The sequence below is a fragment of the Carassius auratus genome, chromosome 28 (assembly GCF_003368295.1).
Source record: "Carassius auratus strain Wakin chromosome 28, ASM336829v1, whole genome shotgun sequence".
Classification (NCBI taxonomy): Eukaryota; Metazoa; Chordata; class Actinopteri; order Cypriniformes; family Cyprinidae; genus Carassius; species Carassius auratus.
Genome location: NC_039270.1, coordinates 23,539,411 through 23,563,225, shown reverse-complemented (window position 1 = coordinate 23,563,225; position 23,815 = coordinate 23,539,411). Strand labels below are relative to the sequence as shown.

General features: G+C 39.8%; 3 protein-coding genes across 5 annotated transcripts; all 3 read left to right on the top strand.

Moving 5' to 3' along the window:
* Nucleotides 1-476: 476 nt before the first annotated feature.
* Nucleotides 477-3,284, top strand: LOC113047257 (dual specificity protein phosphatase 16-like). Its single transcript, XM_026208611.1, has 5 exons — nucleotides 477-724; nucleotides 894-1,038; nucleotides 1,233-1,392; nucleotides 1,636-1,759; nucleotides 1,887-3,284. The coding sequence occupies exons 2-5, from the start codon at nucleotides 946-948 to the stop codon at nucleotides 2,896-2,898; spliced, it is 1,389 nt and encodes a 462-aa protein (XP_026064396.1). The 5' UTR covers nucleotides 477-724; nucleotides 894-945; the 3' UTR covers nucleotides 2,899-3,284.
* A 1,283-nt stretch (nucleotides 3,285-4,567) lies between these two features.
* LOC113047256 (ras-related protein R-Ras-like) lies at nucleotides 4,568-9,013 on the top strand. 2 transcript variants are annotated; one of them, XM_026208610.1, is made up of 7 exons: nucleotides 4,568-4,882; nucleotides 5,182-5,272; nucleotides 5,493-5,580; nucleotides 5,895-5,997; nucleotides 6,984-7,092; nucleotides 7,182-7,300; nucleotides 7,381-9,013. In XM_026208610.1, exons 2-7 carry the CDS (start codon nucleotides 5,189-5,191, stop codon nucleotides 7,466-7,468), a joined length of 591 nt encoding a protein of 196 aa, XP_026064395.1. In that variant the 5' UTR covers nucleotides 4,568-4,882; nucleotides 5,182-5,188; the 3' UTR covers nucleotides 7,469-9,013. The 2 variants fall into 2 exon arrangements, with proteins under 2 accessions (XP_026064395.1, XP_026064394.1); XM_026208609.1 differs by having other exon boundaries at nucleotides 5,179-5,272.
* A 368-nt stretch (nucleotides 9,014-9,381) lies between these two features.
* LOC113047255 (transmembrane gamma-carboxyglutamic acid protein 2) lies at nucleotides 9,382-13,904 on the top strand. Of its 2 annotated transcripts, none has more exons than XM_026208607.1 (8): nucleotides 9,382-9,470; nucleotides 10,082-10,113; nucleotides 10,551-10,640; nucleotides 11,017-11,180; nucleotides 11,312-11,345; nucleotides 13,105-13,234; nucleotides 13,317-13,457; nucleotides 13,571-13,904. In XM_026208607.1, exons 1-8 carry the CDS (start codon nucleotides 9,433-9,435, stop codon nucleotides 13,611-13,613), a joined length of 672 nt encoding a protein of 223 aa, XP_026064392.1. In that variant the 5' UTR covers nucleotides 9,382-9,432; the 3' UTR covers nucleotides 13,614-13,904. The 2 variants fall into 2 exon arrangements, with proteins under 2 accessions (XP_026064392.1, XP_026064393.1); XM_026208608.1 differs by lacking the exon at nucleotides 9,382-9,470 and adding an exon at nucleotides 9,843-9,949 and having other exon boundaries at nucleotides 13,571-13,901.
* The last annotated feature ends 9,911 nt before the right edge of the window (nucleotides 13,905-23,815 follow it).

The window sequence follows — 23,815 nt, the reverse complement described above, 5'->3', positions numbered from 1 at the left end:
TATATATATATATATATAGTCGGATAAAAAATAAAAACACATGACATCATTGAAACCGAAATATAGTGTGACGTACAGTTATTTAATATAGTATAAACATGATATCAATAGGTAAATGTGGACTAGTTAACTAAGCGTTCTGAATAATGTATTTTGTTTACAAGAGAAGCACTGCTCGCATGGGACTTTGCACACGAGTTGGCCTACAACAACCTCTACACGGACAGAAGAGTCTAGTTTGACGGATTACACACTCGATTTGCACATTTAAGCGGCGTGTTCCAGTCTGAAAGGATACAGAGAGTAAAGCGATTCATCACAATAAAGATGCCCAGGTCTTCAGGGCAAACTGATGATGGCTAACAAACAGAACGTGCTCGCGCGCGCGCGCGTCAAAGAGCACAGAGAAGCCCTGCGCGCCGATTGGCTGGAAATGACATCACATAGAAATGTACTATTCTTAGCTTCCGGAAACTAGATGACCTCATCTTTTTCTTCCCTCGCGCAGGTATAGACATACAACAACAAATAGTGTTAGAGGCGCAGACAGAGCGGAGAGGAGCACGGGAGCACAGCTACCGAGAAGAGCTAGAGATAAACGGACTCTTTCTTCACGTTTGCTCTTGTTTGTGCTGTTTACAACCTTCATGCAGCAGCTTCGTTGGACCTTTTCAACCTTTTTAGATTTCCTGCACACTCTGCTGATCCATAAAGGACTAAACTGGTGAGTATGTTACCAGCTTTTAGTTTGTTGTGAAGAAGCCGAACTTGTATATTACAATAGTTAAATGCAATTCATGAAAACTTTTGGGATACAGTTTGGCATCTGTATGTGTGTGTTTATTGCGTCATGGATTCAGGCAGTAATTGTCAGTGTATGTCTCTCTCCATAGGATCTCGGATTATAAAAATATTTAGAAGAGCTATTTCTTTAAAAGTCAAGAGATGGTCTTCTGCAGGGACAGTCAGTCCGAGCGGCCAGCGCTGTCTCGTATTCTGCCGCATCTCTACCTTGGTGCAGAGACTGACGTAACGCAGGTATATTTACAATTCTCTAATGATTCCTCCTGCTAAAGACTGCATAATCCTCCCTAAACCATATTAAAATGACATTTGCTACATAAAATAGTTTATTTGCATATGTATTTACTACAGTAGGCTAGTTTGTTCTCAGTGTTTTGCAGAACACAGAAGTTGTTTTCTCACCTCTCACCCGCTATTCGTACCCACAGGATGCTTTGTCCGACCGAGGCATCTCATACGTATTAAATGTGAGCCGATGCTGCCCACAGCCTTCATTCCTGCCCCAGTCCCAGTACCTCCGTATCCCAATAGACGACTCCCTGCGGGATGACCTGCTTCACTGGATCCCTCAGGCGTTGCACTTCATCGGTGAGGGACCCCGAACCCCTCTGCTTACATCAGCCTGCATTTGCATCCCAACTGCATTACATCATTAATACATCTAGCATCGATACACAGAGCTGTGACTATGTTGATTTGTTTTGTCTGTGCAAAAAACATATGATGCTAATTTAAAACGGATCATTATTTTTATGCATCTGGTAGAAAGATGTGTGTTATAGGTGTCATTGCATGTATAATATTTGTAATAAAACAAATGAACTGTTTCAGATGGGGCCATGTCACGTGGCTGCTCAGTCCTGGTCCACTGTGCTGCAGGAATCTCTCGGTCTCCAGCACTAGCTGTGGCCTATGTCATGTATAACCTGAAAATGGATCTGGATCATGCATACAGGTAATGTGCACACGTTGTTTTGTTTTACTTCTACCGCGATTTTCTGTGTAAATAAATAACTTTGCATCCAAAAAAGTCAGAAATGGGGCCATTCATGTTTTTTATTTTTTATTGTCCATTTCTTTAGGTTTGTTAAAGAACGTAGACCTACAATTTCACCAAACTTTAACTTCTTGGGGCAGCTGCAGCTCTTTCAGGGAACACTTTCTTTGAAAAGTAATAACACAAACCTTCATGCTCAGCAGTCAGTTAAACCTTTGGATAACTGTCTGGAGCCCACCAATGAAAAAAACACCAGCAGTTCCACTGTGGCACTGTTAACTAACCTAAACCTTCACAACAACATGGACAACAACTGTATTATTAATGGATGCACTGAGGATTCTGAAACAAACGTGCACTGTGAGAACAAGAACAACCAAATGGAAACTATTCAGAGCCGAGGCCAATGTGAGGTGATGAATCCAGAGTTTACCTTATCTCTTTCAGACAAGCTCGGAGCGCTCACTCTTCGCACTAATCCCATAGACTTACAAAGAGCAGTAAATGTCACATCTAAGACACAACAGGATGCACCAAAGTCCAACCTACCCAAGCCTACTAACCTTCAGATTCCGTCTCTAGCGGAGAAACGCAAAAGCCTTACTCTTTCCCTAACACCAGTGAGTGCAGTCCCTCATACTCACCAGAAGGGGTCGTCAGAGAACAGCTATGATCTGAGGCAGAGCAGTTCCACGGTTGACCAGACGGGGGCGTTAGATGACCTGGACAGAGTCCAGATGGAGCCATCAGAATCCAGAACAGAGCCAACAGAGGCAAACGGGTTTATTAATCAGGACCCCAGAACCCCCAGAGCAAATATGGAGCAACAAAAAGCAAACCAAGTGAGCCATTCAAGCATAAGATCACAGAGGCAGACCAAGGGGCCACGTGGTATCATAACCTCCCCACAGCTTTTCAGGAAGGAGGTTATTGGTGGTGTTGAAGCTGTGGAGGGTATGGTTGGAGACCAGAGCCCCTTGTCTCCAGTCAGTCTTACAGTCAACAAAATACTGGACTGGGGCGAACGCATGCTGCTTGGGGTCATACTTGGCCCACGTGTTAAACTGGGACAGGCTGCTTTGCCATACAGATGTTGAAGAGAGACTGGTTGTATGAACTGCGCCAATTAAAGATACAGGTGTAAACAAGGACTGTACACTGTTGATCTGAAGGAACTTAAATGAAGTTGACGGTACTGTGGATGAAAAAGCATATATCTGAGAGTGTGATTGACTTATTTATTTAATGAAATTGCATGTTCCTCCAAGACTATTTGACAGACTCACGTCATCTGATATGTGAATAAATGACTGAACCTCTGCAAGAAAAAGTGTGATTCGTTTTATGATGATGCACAGCCTGTCTGTGACTTTATTTATTGAAATATACTGATAATTGTTATTTATAAAGGGGTATTTTGCAGGTGGAATTTTAACAATATAGCTTGCTTTGAAAACCGTGTTCAATAAAGACAATTATTTTATTTTGTCTCATAGTCTTATTTAATTTTAATTGTGTAATGAAATGTGAATTTGAATGCCAGTTGATCAATAGGGCAATGGTTCTGTTCCCTCTTAAAGGAATAGCTCACATAAAAATAAAAACTTGCTGAAAATTTACTCTCCGGCCATCCTAGATGTAGATGAGTTTGTTTCTTCAGTGGAATAGATTTGGATAAATTTATCATTACATCACGTTTAACATCTTTTGAAGTGAAATCTGCGGGGGGTTTTTTAGTGGAGTGGTGTGGATTATTGTGATGTTTTTTATCAGTTTGGACTCTCATTCTGATGGCACCCATTCACTGCGAAGGATCTACTGGTGAGCGAATGATATAATGTTAAGTTTGTCCGAATCTGTTCTGATGAAGAAACCAACTCATCTACATCTCGGAGGGCCTCAGCTAATTTTCATTTGTGGGTGAACTATTTCTTTAAGAAAACCATTAGAATAAATGTACATACAATGATACATTACACGATTACATTTTTTCACTTCCTGGAATTTATTAAAACCATCTACATAAATGTACTCCCCTTGGCTTAGTCACAACAAAGAGGAGTAACGCTTCCTCAGAAATGTTGGAAAGGCAGACATCTGGTGGGTGTCTCTAAAATCATTTTTCTGCACATGCAGTTAGTCACATCCTGGGAGGTTTCCGTTTAATACAAGCCAAGTGATCCAGCATCCACATCGATTATCTATTCTAAACATCAGGGTTTTATTAGTGTTAGAATTGCTAATGTTATTTTTAATATTAATAGTATTTTGGTATTACTGCCGAAGTATCACCATACCGTCACAAAAGAACATACAGGAAGAACTTATGCAAATGTTAAAGTATACTAGGAAGGACCTCAATTCATATGTCGCATTTTTTGACCACAAAATATTTTATTAAATATGTTATTATTTATGTTTTGCCCTTTGTTTTTTAATCTTATTTATAATCTCAATAAAATCGCCAATTGAATAAAAAGAAAAATGACAAATGAATGCTAAATTAACGCTCAATTTGAACATCTACTGTAACGCAGGCAAACCAGGCCCTTGGCCAAATATGGGAAAGGCTACGCTCGAATTACATATTTATCATATAGCCTGCCTCCTATGGCGGAAATGCAAGCGTTGTAACAGCAGAACCGTTCATCGAATTCTGCGCATCAGCCAATTAGAACTCGCCGAATCTCATCGATGACGAAATCATGCATTCGAAGAGATAAGCAACGCCCAAAGCCCCGCCCACTTTAGGCGTACGTACGATATGCACGCCGAGACGAAAAAAAGTTACCCCTGGTCATGAAAAAAACATATCGGAAGCTAGAGAGAGTCCAGAAATCACTAAGAAAAATCCACAGGGCGGACATTCCTTTAAGCCTGGAATTCGCTTTGTATCTCCCTAAGCAGGATGGTAGTAGCGCGTGTACAAAGTGAGCATTTATAGGCTAAATCTAGCGGATATATAGTCTATTAAAGTTGTCAGAGTATTCGCGGGTTTGCAGTGGACTTAAGTTGTCTGACTTTCGAGTCGCTAACTTGCCACCAGAAGGCTAATTTACTCAAGGCGGCTGCGGAAGAAAGGTAATCGGCGATCAGTGCCCAGAGCAGCACGGTTTTTTGGTTTATTTCCTCTCTAGCGTTATCAATCTGCAGATGCTATTGTTCTGTACAGATTTAACCACGGAGATTGGATTGATGCACACTCGACCAAAATCTGTAACATTGTAGCCTACTGTAGTGGTTTTTCATCGATGCCAGGCCTTGTACGGTCTTAAATCTTTATGCTCGACGGAGCCACATTATTACATTTAAAACAGTTTTAGCCGAATGAGACGACAGGATTCGTGTTTTTATAACCGAATGTTTCATCTTTTCAGCAGTGCGACCATGTCCACGAAAGAAAGATATAAGTTGGTGGTCGTGGGCGGTGGAGGTGTGGGGAAAAGCGCCCTCACCATTCAGTTCATTCAGGTAAGTGTAGTTTTTGAGGACTTTTTGTATGAAATAAAGTTGTGTTTATGGCGTAATATTGGGCAAATGCGCTGTGAGTGTAAGTATCCCTGTGGGTGTGTTGAAAGAGTTATGTGAAATTCACACTACAGTAGGTTTTCATCTGCATGTTCCTTCATGTTAAAGCCCTTGTTGAGGAGCTGCTGAACAACCAAAATCTTTTCTTTGTTTTCTTTCACAGTCATACTTTGTGTCGGACTATGACCCAACCATCGAAGACTCCTACACTAAGATCTGCACCGTGGATGAAAAGGAGACACAATTAGACGGTATGTTGGAACGAATGTGTTGTTCGTAGGAAGGAATGAGTGTTAAGAAGCTCCACAGGTTCCCTCAGAAGGGAGATTTTGGTCAGAGTTGCATCACTATGATTCATTGCTGACTACGGGTTCCTGCCCAGGTTTTGTTTTGACTTGCTGTCAGTACGCCATCGTGCCAGCTGTGCCTAAAGCAAACTTTGCATGTCAGTCAGTTATGAGTTGCCTTTGGGCACCACAAAATGTTATTTGTTTGTGTGGATGAGCTCATCTTTCATGTTCCCCTTTGTTCATTTGTGTTATTGTGTCGTTCTCCTGTTGATTAGTCCTCGACACAGCAGGGCAAGAAGAGTTTGGAGCGATGAGAGAGCAGTACATGCGCTCCGGAGAGGGTTTCTTACTGGTGTTTGCTCTTAATGACAGTGGCAGGTAGGTGTTTTCCAGAGCGTGTTTGTGTCTGTGTGTGTGCGAGAGGAAGGGGAATAGATAGTCCCTAACCTCTCTGTGTGACGAGAACAGAGAGTGTGTGTGTGTGTATGTGGCCATGTGTGTTTTAAAAAAGAAACCACAGAATGTGTTTGTGATGAGAATAAGAGCGCTACGAGTTCTCATGTTATCGGGTGAACCTCAACAGCTGAACTCAGGCCTGTTTGTATGGCGAGTATAAATGTAGAAGTTTCTTACAGACGTGACTTGGACAGTGTTGTCCAGATTGTCTATGTAAATATTATACCACTGTAAACCGCAATCAATCTGTTCAGCCTCCGGACTCAAGAAGATTTTTTATATATAACTTTTCTCTTCGGGGAAATTATTTATTTTCAGTTTGGTTTTAATTAGTTTTCCGTTTCATTGTTGTTTACATTTATTTATTTGAGTTTTTGTATTGTAAGACTGACATAATATGCTAACTGGTCAAATTGTAAAAAAAAAAAAAATATATATATATATATATATATATATATATATATATATATATATATATATATATATATATATATATATATATATATATAATGCTGTTAAAATTCTTAGCACAGTCTTTTGTTATTGATGTTTAATGACATTTTTATGTTTAATGAGAACGTTTCAGACTATAAAATGTTATCGAACTAAATAGTTTTTAATTAAATTTTCCATTTGTATTAGTTACCGAGTCTTTAGTTTTTACCAGTTGTTTTCAATTATCAAGTTATTTTTATTTCAGTTCAGGAAGATATTTCATGTCATTTTTGTTAGCAGTAATAACACTCCTAAAATATATTTATTTTTAATATTTGTCAATTGTAATTTTAGTTTTAATTTTGAGTTCAGTTATAATGACATTCTGTGACCTCTGTATTATTTTATATTATTTTTCTGTGTTCATAGAGCGAAATCCTGTCACTCTAATGAACACTTTCTCTTTGTTTCAGTTATGATGAAGTTCAGAAATTTCACACTCAGATATTGCGGGTGAAGGATCGAGATGACTTTCCTATGGTTCTTGTTGGCAACAAATCAGATCTTGACCAGCAGAGAGTTGTAACGTTTCCCTGTTACACAAATGACTACATTTCTGATGAAAACCCCTAAACTGGCTGCCAATTCATATGTATGTGTTTTTCAACTAGATCTCAAAAGATGAGGCCATGTCGTTTGCCAGAGAAAACCGGATCCACTATATGGAATCGTCAGCTAAGAACCGCCACAATGTGGATGAAGCCTTCATGGAGGTTGTGCGAGCAATAAGGTATTTGGAATAGAGAAGCGCTCTTATGAGATTGACAGTGTAGTGCATTGTGACGAAGTCACATTAACGTCTGTCTTCAGGAAGTTTCAGGAGACAGAGAGTCCCCCGCTCCCCGCTAACCGTTCGGGGAAGCAGAAGAGTGGTGGCTGTCCCTGCACCCTGCTCTGACCGCCCCTCTGCACTGTTGCCTAGAAGAATGAAGCCCTCACTCTCACGTCTGGTGCCTTGTGTGTCTACACGGAGTGTGTGTGTGTGTGTGTGTGTGGCACTGTATGCTTCAGTGTTTTAATGGCTTTTACAGTATGTATGGAAGAACTTGTTTCCTAGAAGAAACTAGGCAATATCAAAAGAGCGAACCGTGAATCTGTTGGAAAGAGGGAGTTCCTGTTTCATCCACCTTTTTTTAGTGCCTTGTAAAATCATTGCTCTTGATTTTAGATTTAAGCCCAGTGTTTGTTTGTCTCCACCGCAGAATGAGATGGCAGACTGTTTGTGTGCCACAAAAGAGATTTTAAAAAATAATAATTCACCATAGAGGAGGTGGTGAACAGTAGCAACAATGTACATTTAAACAACCACATAAGCGAACATAGGTGGTGCTGACAACACTTTTTGCTGGTTCTTATGTCATATGTTTGTCATATTTTGGATTACTGACTCACAAAGATAAGTCCGACAGTATTTTATTGGCCCAGTGCTCTGTTCCGCCTGTCTTCTCTCGGGAGATCCATTGAGTCAGTGAGACTGCACTGAAATCGCTGCTCTAGTCTACACCTTGCTTCCCACCAGTGGCAAGAATATATCCAGCCAGCTAGTTTTCATTAATCTCTTCCTGATAAAGCAATGTGGGATGACTTGAGACCTGATGTGGTTTATATAATTGAGTGTTTTTAGCAGTGTCGAAACAATGGCTCTGGTATCTGCAATGCTAGTATTCATACAAACCAAAGGCTATAATGTACGTTTGCACACCTAGCTTTGTCATCGTGAATAGTTATCTAATGTAGTTTAACACTAAAATGGACAAATCGTCTGGTTTTGTTTTGGGATTGTTTTGATCTTTTTCTTTTGTGTTAGTTTCCATTTCGATGTCTTTTTGAAGGTACTTCAATGTGTGCGTATATGCAGAATAATGCAGTGTGTCTCTAGCTTCACATGCTATTGTATATGACATGCTTGTGATTTTTTTTGCACCTTCGTCCGTGGACAGTGATGAAAAAGTGATACAGAGGAATTGCCAAATGAATTTACTAACATAGTATGATATTAATCAGTGTTGTAAGGGAATGAGTCACTCTGTAAATAGACAGAAAGGCCTAGTTTGGGATGAGGAAAAACAAGACTAGGTGCTTTTCACACATACTTGTCTCTAGAGGGAGTTGCTACACACTTTTACAGCCTTTAATCAATGGGATTTTTTTTTTCAAACTGTGATAAATTCTGTTGTAGATCAGGTTTGTCAGCCTCAAATAAGAACAAAGCACTATTTAATTTGAAATGTTAAACAATTACACCGTGTGATAACAGGATGATTCTCATTCATATCATTTCAATATAATTTCATGTCAAGTCTGATCATTTCAATTATTATTTTTTATTTAAGCTGTGTTTTTGTTGGCTCTGGAGAAGTATCGGACATCATTTATCTTCCAATTTTGTATCTAAATCTTACAATATCCTTTTGTACACAAATAAAATATGTCTTTTAATCAATTTCTTGTAAGACTTTATGGGTGACTGATTTATTGGTGAGTGATTCATTTTAAAAGTGTTTATAACAGTTTTCACACTTAACTGTTCTCGGGTTTGGCTTCAGATAGGCTACTTACGCAGGAATGAGGAAGTAGGCTAATTGTTAAAGAAATGCAATTTTATTTTAAACTTTTATTTGTTATGAAGGAAGTATAACGTTTTGTATTATTTCAACTGACAAATTTAGCTGCATATCAATTGTATTCATCACTATTTGTAATTCACATTCTACTCTTAATACCACATAAGAGTCAGATAAGAGAACCACCCTTCGCATTACATGCAGTTGTTGCTAAATGATTCCCACATGTGAGACAGGGATCATTTTAGGTCACTGGGAGGGAATCAACATCACGGCGAGATTCTGAATTTACTTGCTTATGAAATATCAGCAGCATGGCGTCGTTTTCTCTCAAAAGTTGAGTATGGTCACGTTGTGAACGCACTGAGAGATTCCTCACGTTTTAACCCGATAATATAAGACAATATCACGTCTATATGACCAACTTTGGTTATTTAAAAGCTGTTGTCAGGTCGACTCTTACTAATAACGAAAGGGGTCCATTCATAACTATCTTTGAAAAGGAAGGTTGATCCAATCAAGTCGCAGTTGAAACCGGAAGCTTTTGAAGATGTTTGTTTGTTTTAAATGAAAGATAATGAATGACATGTTTTAACATTAAACAGATATACACAGCACTTATATGCAACATTTAATGATAGCTACTAATGGTTTTTCGTAATGGGTCGATTAAAGCACCTTTGTTCAGGTAAGTCACCATAACTCCGTCACATCCCACTGCCACTCCCACAAAAGCTCGCGGCTATGAACTTTGTTGTTAAACTGGTATGACTCGTACCTGATGAGTTAAGATGTCGCTGTGAATGTGTGAACAGGTGAATATGGAAGAATTTCGATTAAAAACATCGAACACGCGAATTCCGTGAATTCGAACTGTTTCTATAGTCATAATTTAGAGCATCAAGGCAGGACATCTCTAGAAATCTGAAAGTATTTTTCTTTTTTAGTGTCCTTCCACGGAGCACAAAGGAGTGTCAAGGTAAAAGGGCGGTGACCCATGTCGTTTTTCTTCTAGACGCAATGTTGCTTTCCTTTTTACCTTCTGTCGTGCGTTTTGTGGTACAGCTTGTTTTCTAAAAGAATGGGCACTGTTTACTTAACTTAAAAATACAAAAATATTGAGTCAATCCCTCGTTTTTTGTCATAGTGTGGCCCATTTAAGTTGCAGTGTTAAACGAAGATATTAAACGCATATATTATATGTAGGTTTTGTATATTTTTTCTTAATGTAAAATAAATAATATTTGTCTTTGAGTAAATGAAATTGACCGATAGAGGGCGACAAAAAGTATTTTTCGTATTATTCAATATTATTTTGTGACGAATCTTTAAGAGTTGTGTATATTTCCTCTATATGGATTCATCAAAACATAGCCTGTTAATCTTTGTAATATTTTTTCATATTATTTTAAACAGGCACAATGCTGCGGTTTCTCGCGATATGTTTCAGCTTGATATCTCTGCTGCATCTTGTTTGGGGGAGAGCGATCTACAATAGAAATGATGGTAAATAATACACTTTAAAACACTTTTTAATAGCCAGTGTTTGAAATTTTTTGGTAATTATTTATGGTGTGATATTATGGTGTGTTTTTTGGTTGGTTTACCTCCCTATGCACTCATTCAAATCAAGGACTTAGACCTCTTGGATCTCATTTACATTAGACTTTTAGATGTATTGCAAACATTGGTAGGTTTCATACTCTGAGTCTGAATGCAACATAATTACATTTGTTTTATTTATTTTAATGCTTTGTATCTTTAACTATATGTCTGTGGTTAGTTGCCCTTTCATTACCATATTGTACTGTTCCTTGTGTCTGTAAAAAGTGTTTGTAGTGTGAAGCTGATTCTCATTATGATATTCTCTTGTGTTCCTCAGTGTTCCTAGATGAGAAGTCAGCAGGTTTGTTTCTCTCCCGTAAACTGCTGTATAACAGTTGGGATTTTGAGTTAGTGGTGCCTGGTAATCTAGAGAGAGAATGCATGGAGGAAATCTGTTCATATGAAGAGGCCAGAGAGGTGTTTGAAGATGATATACAGACGGTAAGAAAAAGAGTGTATTCAAGAGAAAGTGAACACAACAGAAGCATGTTTTAGCCACTATGTGATGAGATGAATATAAAAAGATGGTTTGTGCGCAGTTACTTGATACTATTTATTTTGTTTTCCAACAGGCCAAGTTTTGGAAAGACTATGCCAACAGTCATGGTAAGGTTTTTTTTGTTGTTGTTTTTTTTTTATTAACCCTTTAAAACCTCCCAGTGACCTAAAACAGCTTTATGCATTACTTTGCATTTTATTTGTAACTTTAAGAAACCTTCATAGATTTTGAAAACTGAATGTTATTATTTTTCTCCCAATTAAAATGAGCCCTGAGTTACCATAATCTGTCGATGAGACCCAAAGATATTGCTCATAGTGCTATAACATAAAACCAAACAGGCATGCTTGAGGCGCAGCAGCATAAACAACTGTAGTTTCAGTTTGTGCTTTTATTTTACTTCATGAAACATGAATAGATGATGGAAAATTGCACGTCATCATTTTTAGAAAATTCTCCCAATTAAAAGCGAAAGTGACGTGGCCAAGTATGGTGACCCTTACTCGGAATTCGTGCTCTGCATTTATCCCATCCTAAGTGAACACACACAGCAGTGAACACCCACACACCGTGAACACACACCCGGAGCAGTGGGCAGCCATTTTTTGCTGTGGTGCCCTGGGGAGCAGTTGGGGGTTCAGTGCCTTGCTCAAGTGCACCTCAGTCGTGGTATTGAAGGTGGGAGAGAGCGCTTTACATGCATTTCCCCCACCTACAATCCCTGCCTGTACGAGACTCGAACCTGCAACCTTTTGTTTATGAGTCTGACTCTCTAACCTTTAGGCCATGTGAAGGAGCCCAAACTCATCATAATTCATTCATTAGAGCTACGATATTCCTTAAGATGTCACCACACACATGAAACCATTAAATTAAGATAACTATAGGTTATATTTTCATTCTTAACTTCAAGAAACATGCATAGGTTGTGGAAAATGACATTATTTTCAGAAAATTCTCTCAAATAAAATGAGCTCAAGGTCAAAACAATCGTGTTTTGTGTGTGTAAAAATAGCTCCATTGAACACTTGGCAATCAGAATGTAAAACCTAGAATAGTTCTGTCTATATTATCTTTTATATAACTCTTTTTCTTTTTTAATTCTGTCATTTTAAAGCTTAGAAATTAAGCTTTCAAATGTATCCAAGCATTTTGATCAACTCCTAACCAGTGCTGCCTAAAAAAATTCATAATCTTATTTTTCAAAATCAATGCCTTGATCAACACAAAATAAATACATAAAAATATTTCATAATTTATGGGAAAAAAAATGTATACCATGTATTCTGTCAGAGACATCATACAGCTCAGATGGTCATGTTTCATTTGAAAGTTCTCATTTTTCAAAATAATATAAAAACTGTCAAGGGCTAAGAGAAGGCTGCCTTGGTTTCAAATGCTGTAACTTTGGATTGCTTCGTGATATCACCATAACATTTAAGTCACACACAGCACACGTTGACCTTGACCACACTCATTTTTCTTACATTTATCCCCTATTTCTCAACTCATCAATATTCAAATGCAAAGATTTTCTTTCCCTTAAAAATCTAGAAATATTTCTATCAAACAAAACCTATCTTTTGACTCTCCTTGCTACGGTCTTGGAGTTATGAGTAATTATTTTTGTGCATGTCATTCAGAGGAAATCAACTTTTTATTATTATTATTTTTTTAAGATTCATGTCTAGCTAACTGACCTCATAGTGTTAGCAAATGTAAACTACAAATGTTCTTAGCTATTTATGTTATTCTCTGACCCTAGACCTGGGATGTAATGCAGTATTTTTTATATTTTATCCAAAAAGAAAAACAATTTAAATATGTATTTGTTGAGAATAATGATGACCTGATCGTTTCCTACAGAGTCTTCACCTAAAGTTGATGTGTCTGGTTTGGTAGCTGGCATTGTGGCTATTGTAACAACAGCGATTATAGCCACTGTGTTGGGCATTTATTGCTACAAGAACAGAGGCAAAAATTCAAGAGGGGGCAGGTAAGTGAATGCCATCATTACCACAGCTATATAAATGGCCTTTATGCAGCAATAACACATTTATTTTTCTGTATCTTAACAGTGTTCCTGTGAGTATGGGTGTGGATGGGCAGCCAATACCTGAGTATGTTCCCTTAGCTAACAGGGCTCCAGGTCTCCCCTCGTACCATGAGGCTCTGGCTCACAGCGGCCAGCATGATGCACCTCCACCGCCATACTCTGGGTAAGAGCTCTGTGTTTGTACATCGTAAACAAAAGCAATGCAGTGGCTGCTATAAAACTATTTTGGATGCATGTTCAAAATGTGTTTAAAATATCCATCTTTGCTCTTTACAGGGGAAGTCCATCCGGGCCACCACAAACTCAAGAAGAGGAATAACAAAGACATAATATTGTTCTTAAATGGAGGGGAGGGGTGGGGTGACACATGGTTTTACTTGTGAAATAGTGCAGATTCAGTCACTAGATAATTTATTATACTTATACTACATGTTCGGCAGTTAACCCTATTCTGTCCTTTAGATTTTTTTCTACTGTCATCATTGAATACAGTTTCAGTGTGAATGCTGTCAATATTTTCATGAATCAGATTTTTTTTTTTGTTATTTTTAAGAGTTTTATCAAATGAAATTTAATTGTAATTTTTAATAAAAAGAAATCAAATGCAGCCAAACTTGAATTCGATTTCTACTTCGACTGCGTGAAGCTACAGCGCGCGCGACGCTTAAATCGATTCCAGTATTTGGTCGCTGTTGTTGTCACTGATCTGATCTTTCAGTCTCAGTGCGCACCGCTGTGCACAGACCGTACTAGAGAGAGCGTCCCATGCTCGGTGGTGCCTCTGTAGTGTAACAAGGCGGCAGTACGCACGAGACTTCCAGACAGACTGCGTATGTGTGAGAGTGTGACAAGCGAGTCGGCAGAGGGGGGCGTGTGTGGATGGGTTTGTGTGTGTGTGAGCCTGTTAGTCCACTCTTAAAAATGGCGTCTTCTTGGCTAAATACCTGAAAATAGCGATTTGAATCCCGTGCGTTGGTTACATTTTTTGTGAGATTTTGAAGCACGACACTGGTCCCTTGCATAATTCTTTGAATCTACCTTACAAGACACTTTGTTTCTGACGAGGAGGTAGCCTACCATCCTGTATCCATGGTGTAAATATTTGGGGCGCAACAGCTGCATAAAAAAGAAAACGCGCGCTCGGTTGACTACTATTTATAGAGACCTTGTATCTCACCTTTTTTGTGGCATTGCAGTACGCGAACAACTGAGAGGAAATATGCTACAATCAAGCACGTGTCGTAGTTGTAACAAGCAATGGGATCAGGATTAGACATGCAGTGCATCGGCCGCGTTGCTGTTTCTGCTACGAAGGACAATAGGCATCGAGATATATAAGAGGGCAAAAGAGGGGAGGGGAGGAAGAAACCGGATTTTTTGAGGTGGCGGTGGTTGGTGTAATACTTCACCCCCCTCCCTCCCCCCTGTATCCTCCATCTCCCCCTCCTCCTTCTCCTCCTCCCTCCATTCCTCTCCCCCTCAGTGCTGGTCCTATTCTTGAGGACTTGCTTGTGAAACAGGAGAGATAAACAGACATTGAGCGCAGAGGAAAGGACACGGGGAGAGATAGTGTGTTAGAATTTAGGAAATACCTCCCTCCCCTTCCCCCTGTCTATCTCTCCATCTTCACCCCTTGTCTCTTCTTTAATGGATAGAAATTATCCTGGCACAGGATTTGGTGATCTGGGCGCTGGAGCGGGATGGAGTTACGAGAGATCGGCGAAGGCAAGGTAAGGCGCCTGTGCAAGTACACTTCTCCCATGCACTGGATGCAGAAATATGCCTAGCTGGCTGTAACAATGCCCATGCCGACGGACGCAATGCAATGCATTGCATGTTCCCACTTTCGCTCTCAGTGCTGTGTTCATTCACCTCTTCCATGCGTTATATTGTCGCTGGCTCTACGCACAGCCATCAGTATTGTCATTTCTGAGGGAGGAAGGGGTGTCTTGAAAATGCAAGGAATGCGATTGAGAGTTAATGCGTGATACGGAAGGTAGACCGAGACAGAAAAGGGGGAGAGGGGCGAAAAGAGGGGGGATGGGATGATGTTGCTAGCTAGCTTGCTAGCGTATTATCAAAAATGAAAAATCAAACCTTCTGGCTTGGAAGCTCTCCGAACTGGACATTGCATGCCGTGCTTAAATACACGCCAATTCGGCGTAGTGAGTAATGCGTGGCGCAAAACGCACGTTGACAAGCGTTATTTTGGAGGCAACCAATTAGGAGCAATCACATTTTTTGGGGATGAAATGGTCGCTAGCTACTGTATGCTGCTTTTCTCTGTAGCTAACGCGTATTTGTCTGTAAATCGACTAGGTTTTATTTTGAATGAATAAAAGATAATTTTTTTTAGATTTACTTGAACGTTAAATGACTAAATTCAGAGGTGAAGTTCCTTACGGTCAACATGTACTCGTTTACAAGTCACAACATTTGCTGTATATTAAACGGTGTATGAACAACCTCTAATATTAATTCATAATATAAAAAAAAAAACATTTCATAGCATATAGTTATAATCTATAGAAAAAAATACCATATATGTTGTTGAGGATACTGTCGTTTTACTAGTCTCTTGGCAACGTACCAAATAGTGTGTAGTGCTCCTCAGTGAAATTACAGCGTGACCGAGACGTGCACACTGTAAACATAGACGTAAGACGCACTGGAAGCGTATATGCAACCCACCCACAGAAAACACGATCAATAAATACTTAACTGCATTATGTTTTTTTTTTAAATTATTATTCACAAAGATTTGAAACAACTAATAAAATGACCCGACAAAGCTTAGTTTCACATTGACTAGCCATTGAATCTCTGCGGGGGGAAATAAGCTTGCTCAAAAGGATTGATACTTGTAGAAAGTGTTGCATTGCAATATTTAAATGTCAATTAAATATTCTGTTGCTACCTGAAAACGGGACTGTGACGGCGTCGTGCTCTACGTTAGGTACGTGTTTCCCTATTTTCGCGGCCTACTTACAGTTCAAAGGCGCACCGCTATGTACGTTATCAGTCGCCGTGACAACCAAATCAATCTTAGCAGCTTACAGAGCGCGCGTGCAATCATTCTTGGTGGCTTTAGTGTCTCGCGTTGCATGTATGGAGTCAGTCGTTGCCTACACTTCACTTGGGTGCACATCTACAGCATACTTTATCCTATTGTTATATGGGCACGAAGTGAAATGTTAGGACATTTGATTTATTTATGATAATTTAGGTGTATTATGCGATACGGTGGATTCTATGCAAGCTAATAGTTGTCTTTTGCAGACTTTTTTCTGCATTAAAAAATAAATAATTTATTGTTGGTTGTATTTAATCCTTTTTATTATTATTATTATTATTTACACACATATGCAAATAAGTTCTGGTGCCTATTTGTTGTCTCTGTCATAATGTGTCAAGAAATCTCATCATTTGTTCATCGCAACACATTTGGAGTGGCTCCTTTTTTCTTACATGACAGGACAACAATGGGGCTATTCTTTTGAGCAATCATCCCTAGATGTGTGGAAACCCCTGTGTGTATGTATGAAGAATTCTAATCACACTCCTACAAAAGGAGCACAAAAGCTGTGTGTGGTCAGAGTTTTTCTAACGTGTAACATTCCCCCGATATTCTGCAACACTGTATCTCTGGCTGATTCTTAGCAGTCTGAAGAGAAATTGTTCTATTTTCTGTCGGAACCTTTAATATTGTGTTTCTGACTCGAGAGCATCTCTGTAGAATCCTAGGCAGATTGATAGAATCCAGAATCTTAATGAGGAGTTCAGGCTTATGATGATGGACAAGCTTCAGTGCTGCTTCTGCTGCTGCAGAGGCTGAAACGCACCCGCCGAATAAAATGAAATAAAATGCTTTTGTATTGTGTCTTCTCTCTTGTAGTTTTCCGAAAATTGCTTCTGCTTTTGAAAGAATATTAGATAGTGAGACTGCTGCTTTGGGTCATTGGAAGCATAGCTATTATGCAATGATGAAACACTGGGAAGTGGTAAATTAGCATAAAATAAAATAAAATGACACTATAGGGTCTGTGTAGGACACCACATTTGGAAATATTGGATCTTATGTTAAGAAATGTTGTTGCATGTGTTAATATTAAATGAGAATAAGCTTATAAAATTATAGCACTGTTGCTAAGCAAGACTTCTGCACACTGAATCTTGGTTGTGAAGACGACAAAGGCATACTCCATGATGACAAGGTTCCCCAGGCCCTATGTCCTTCGTAGGGCAGCATACATCCAGCACACACATCTGTACAGGCCTAATGGAGATTAATGGCCGTGACTGAGTTCCCCATCAGGCTGTAAACATTTTGCACCTGTTGGGGGGGGGGGGGGGGCTGTGTTGAATTACTGCCTATGTAATTAGGAGCAGTCTTGTACAGTGAATTCAATCAAGCTTTCTACTTTAACCCTTCCCTTTGTTTTTTCTCCGGTTTCCTTCCGTGTGTTAGTTTATTTTTCACATTTCACCTTTTCCCTATTATTCTTCTTTCCTCCATTATCAAATTATGCTCAATAAGCTCAAGAACAGGCACAATGGCAGGAGGTGAGAGGTTTAACAAGATGAATTGATTGACTGAAGGTGTAAGACAGCATGATGAAAAAAGGTGAGAAAGGAGAGGAGAGACCAAGAGGAAGAAATTAGTAGATGTAAAATAGTTCAAATGTATAAAAATCGAAATGTATAAAAATGAAATAGTAAATATATACATGTTTTTTTATATATATTAAATCGATTTGAGTCCCTATATATTTTTATTGTAATATCAATTAGATGTTATAATATTAAAACAAAGAAAATGTAATTGTAGGTCACTAATTAAATTGAAAAATCAAAACTATTGCTCATTCCTGCTGTTGTTAAATTCAGCATGAAACAGAAACCGTCTTCTCTTCCCTATTGTGACATTCACATTCATGTGAAATGACTTGTCGATTGAGAAAAAATGTTGGACGGGAGTTGTTTTTGTCTATTGTTAATTGAGTGGATAGTTGATTGTTGTTGTTTAATTGCTGCGATCTCAAATGAGTGACAGGTTGCTGGAGGGAGGAATTATTGTCCAGCCCTCACGCCGGTGCACACGTGATCAGAGAAGAGATGCTGTTGTGAGGTGGAGGGGAAGGAAAAGTTCATGTTCATGATTAAAAATGACGAGTGCACCTTCATTTAAAGATGTGCATGGATAAATAAAAAAAATAAAAAAAATAATGAATTAATTTGTAATAAAAGAATATTTAATAAAAAGCAAAATAGACTCTCAAAGTTGTCTCATACTTTTGAACCCCACTGTTTGTACAATATCCTTCATTTTACCTTATTCTTGTGAAGTTAAACATCTATTCCCTGATCGTCTCTGCGCTGCCTCTTTGGGATTAAGAGCCAATTACTGTCTAATTCTTATCAAACCTCACATTACCACGAGTGAAACTGCTTTCTTTGGTTGCACAGAATAATTATTTCATGTACATGGATCTCACATTTGAAGAGAGTACTGATGCTATGATCATAATTTATTCATGATGAGAAGACATTCAGTTGCAGGAGAAGCACTTGCTTGTCAGGATTCATCATATGTGTTTATTTTTTATTTTATTTAAAATATCCATTTCATAACTTGATGGTCCTTTTTAAATGCGACGTGGGGCTTTTTTCCATGGTAGCCTACTACTATGACTCTTAACTGTTTTTAAAGCAGTGACTCAGCTTATCTACAATTCTTGCCTTGTTCTGCATAACCTGAAATGTAGTTATCAATAGAACCAGTATCAAACAGAAACAGCAATGTTTCAAAACATCATAAGGGTACTTTTGTCATGACACTGTATATTATCTATTATGCCAGAGGTACAATCAGGGAAGCAGTTGGCAGCCGGGATGTGCGCTCTCACTCATGCATTTAAATGTTTAACCCAGTTCATTAGAGCCTTTATCCAGTTAATTACGCGAGTCTTGTGCCTCCAAGATGAGGGTGTTTTTAAAAGAGATGGACATGCTCCCAGATGGAACCCCCTCAGGATGGACATCAGTTGTCTTTGTCACTTTTATTACGGTCTTTTGAGAGATGCGTATTCTGGTGACTATACAGAGCCCAGGAGTCTATTTAATGGAGAATGACAACATAAATCTAGTCTTGCGTCCTGTCCGGACTCAATTGGGAAGCATATAATGTGAGGCTGTTCATATAGATTGGACAGATGTATTTATGTAATTCTTAGAATACTACAGTACAATCGAAGATGTAGGTTTGAATAAGGTCTTTCGTTAATAGGTTTTAAAATAGATTTTCTGGTCCACTCCACTGCTTCTGTTGAATGACACCCACCCCCTCACCACGCGCTCACTCAGTATGTGGTGTCTGTGGCTTCCCACTCTGGTCTCCGAGTGAGAGGGATCTAGACTAACTGAGCTGTACTCACACTAAGAGCCTGTTGAGGATGGAGGGGAGGGGGTTACCAAGGCAATTCAGTCAGTGGAGGGCTTTTATCAATGAGTGCTCTGTGTCTTACCTCAGCAACATCCTAACCGCCATTGTCAACTGAACTGGCCAGTCTCTATGAAGGCGAACAACAGAGACAGTCTGCAAAGACTGCAAAAGACAGTTGATTGGCTGGCAACAGACAGAGTGGCCAATCAGAATGCTGAGCTACACTCGGTATCATTGCACATCTTGAAGCGTAGAGGTGTTAAATGTAAGACAAGGTAAAAAAATAAATAAATGTAATTGTTTAGTCATTCATAAGTTGCATATAGATGAAGCAACATGTTTGCCCAATTTATAGAGAGAGAAGGCAATATTGAGAATGATTTGCTATGCTATGATTGTTAGTGTTATTATTGTTGTAGATAGTGTGTCAAAATCAGATCCTGCTCTCTTTTTGAAGGAGGATGTGGAAGTGAGTAGGCTGATTAAAGAGCTAATCTTTGTGTGTGGCTATGGTGCGAGGGATAAAGCCAAGCTGGGTCAACTGATACCCTATACAGGGATTTAGTATGAGTATAGACTTTTCTCTGAACTGGAGAGGGTGGGGGTTTGCAATGAAATGCATTCAAATGTCACATGGCTGACGTTTGATACAGAACAGTGAGTTATTGTTTGATTTAGTCCTCCAAAATTACTTTTAAATGAAGAAAACAAGTGGTTGATGTTTGAGCAAGTAAAAAGTAACACACACACAAAAACATAAAAGTTATAATTGGATTGTACAGTAATTTGGCTTATTATAAAATTATAAAATTAGTGATTATTTAATTAGATAATTAGTGGAATTTAATACTTGCACCCTTTATTTTTTAATTGATCAACAATACATTACAAAACACCTATTAAATTAGCAACAAACAGTGAACCAAATCAATTGTATAATCAAAATTAATTCATGGCGCAAATATATTTTATTCAATTTGATTGCCTTATTCAAAATTAATGTGTTATAATATAATGAGTGTTATAATATTTTATATATGTTTTAGAATATGTGTGTATATATATATATATATATATATATATATATATATATATATATATATATATATATATACACACACACACACACACACATTATAATATGCCCAAATTTTACATTATGCATAAAATGTAAACAATTACTTTATTATTGTGTCTTTTCCTGTAAAATTCCCTCTGTTATTTGAATTATCTGTCTTTCAGTTTGGTTTATGGGAGCTCCAGATCCTCCCATCCAGACGCAGAACTCCTCCACCGTCAACCTTATGCCACACCACACCCGCTGCAAGGATATGCAACAAATCATCATCCAGGCACCTCTGGACAAGGCGGAGCATGGGGCACAGGAAGGAGCTTAGGTACGGTCAACAAAATTAAGTAGTTAATGACTGGGAAACCTCTGCTGATTCATCCAGCTTGTTTGAGTATAATGGTGACAGCGCATAAAAACATATTTCTTCAGAAATTGCTTTGATTTATCACTGCACTGTTAGACTTTATTTTAATAATCATCTCTCACAGGGCTCTCAGGATTGTTTGATACTGGACTACATCATGCCAGTCCCTCAGGACCAGATGCTTCAGTCATGAACTTGATCTCTGCTTTGGAATCCCGAGGTGCTCAGCCACCCCCCTCTGCCTCTTCCCTTCTCTCCCAATTTCGTACCCCCTCTTGGCAAACTGGTTAGTGTTGTGAGTTATTGAATAGAAAATTATGTAATTATAAACACATAAATAAATATATAGAATCGCCTTACTAACTGCTGGATCATTTTCTTTTTCCTTTGCTTTCTCTCTCTGTTGCTGTAGCAATGCACACTCCAGCCCCTGCAGAGCTATTCATTTCTGGTGCACTACCTGGCTCTGGCTCATTTCCCTCTTCCTCTGCTCTGTCAGCATATCAGCACCCTGCATCCTTCTCAGGGCGCTCCTTCCCTGGAGTGACCCCATCATTATCTCTGCAGGACACACCTACCTTCAGTCCTACTTCCAATGGTCTTTTGTCACCACATGATCCTTTGCTACACATTAAAACACCCTCCCAGTCAAGTCTTGGCTTTGACCGTCTTCTGTCTTCACAGAGTGGGACTGCTTCATATAGAGGGCCACAAGAGCCCACTAGTGCTCCTCAATCACAAGCACCTACATCCTCTTCAACACGTCATTTACCGCCTCAGTTTAACCTACTGTCCTCACAACTGCAGGATCAGTCCTCTCAACTCTACAATTCCTCTGTCTTTTCTTCTGCACACTCTCAACCACCACAGTCCCAGGAAAGAGCCATCCCCAGGCAAGGACAGTGTGATTAAGCACTACCAGAGACCTTCTCCTGGACAGTCTCAACTATCCTCTTCCACACCTCATCCCCTACAACACTATCTTAGTTGTGGTGCATCAGGATACCAGCAGATATCCCATCATCGGCATGGTTCCTCCATAAACTGTAGCCCACTGGGTGAGCAGAGCCCATCATCTGACCCCAAACCCTCTCCCCGGTCAGAGCAGGTATATCGTCCTATTATCCAGCCCCTGTACACCTCCTCCTCGGTCTCCTCCTCAGCTGGCTCGGGTAGTGGTATTGGGAAAACAGGAAAGAGTTCCAGTTCAAGTAGTGGCTACTCTTCCTCTGGATCTTCCTCATCTCGAACCCCTCATACTCCTCCTTCAGCTTCCTCCACCTCCTCTTCTTCCTCCTCTGCCTCTAATCCTAATGTCTCATCCAGTACCTCTTCTGCACCCTCAAGGCAGCAACCACCACCCCAGACAGCACCACAACCCCCGCCACCTCCACCACCAACAGTGTCATCCTCTGCTACGCAGCAGCAGCCACCCAAACCTTGCCTGTCTACATATGGCTCTCCAGTTGCTCCCGTGAAGCCAACAGCTGGTCAAACCCCACCACAGCAACAGTCATATTCACCAAGCCAGCCACCAACCTCTCACTTGCCCCAGCCATATGGAGGATTCAGTTCTCCACAGGCTCAGGATCTTGGTTCCAGCCTTGGGGGGTCAGGAAAAGCTTATGGAAATCTTGGAGCTACAGGGCGTTCATTTTCAGCTGAGGTTGTCTATGGTTCTGATTCAGGATATGGATCTTTGCCACCATCTCTCAGAGGGGCAGGGAGTCCCTCAATTGGCTATGGTGGTACAGGACATTCACCTGCACTAATGGTGTCTGGAGGTGGAACTGGTACAACAAGCAGTACCACCGGATCTGGATCAGGTAGTTCAGGAAGCGTTGTGGGTGGTTCAGGTGGTGGTAGTGCTAGTGTAGCAAGTGGTGGAGGATCATACCACATCCCGGATTCCAGTCCTTCACCGTCAAGTAATTCTGGAATAATTCGCCCAGGTCTGCACTCTCCTGCCCCAACTCGTCCTGCACAATCACCTGGAGGAAATGGGGGCAACAAGTACCTATCTTCAGTTCTTTCCCCAGCATTCCTGGCTTCTCCACAAGGATACTCAGACAGGGTGCCACCCCAGCAAACACAGTCTTATCACACAACACCGCCAAAATCAAAGTCTGATTCTGATATGCTTGGGATAGAAAGATCTCAAGAAGAGGACGAAGAAGATGAGGATGACTTTTTGATTCAGCACTTATTGCACTCACAGAGTCCAGCACCCAATCCCTCCCAGCATCATTCTCAACAAGCTCAGCAACTAACCTCACAACAACCGCAGTCCCAGTCCATTTCTCAGAGTGGAGATGGAGGGAAGTCTCTCTCTGCATATGATCTGAACAAGGCATCTGAAGAACGTTATCATCTACAGAGTGTTATTCGGGCTAATAATACCACCAACAATGTGGCTTCAGTTTCTGCTGGCTCTTGTGGTCCAGGCACAGGTTTAGAGAACCAGTTGGAGATGTCTCTGAAAAAGCAGCAGCAGACTAAGTCTGATAGAGTGCTTGCTGGAGCTGGTGCAACTGGAGGTCGAGGTGCAGTTGATTCTTTGTCACATACTCAATCCCATGGTCAACATGACTCCCTAGGTTCAGTGGTCCACTATGGCAGAGGAGACCCTTACACTCATCAAAC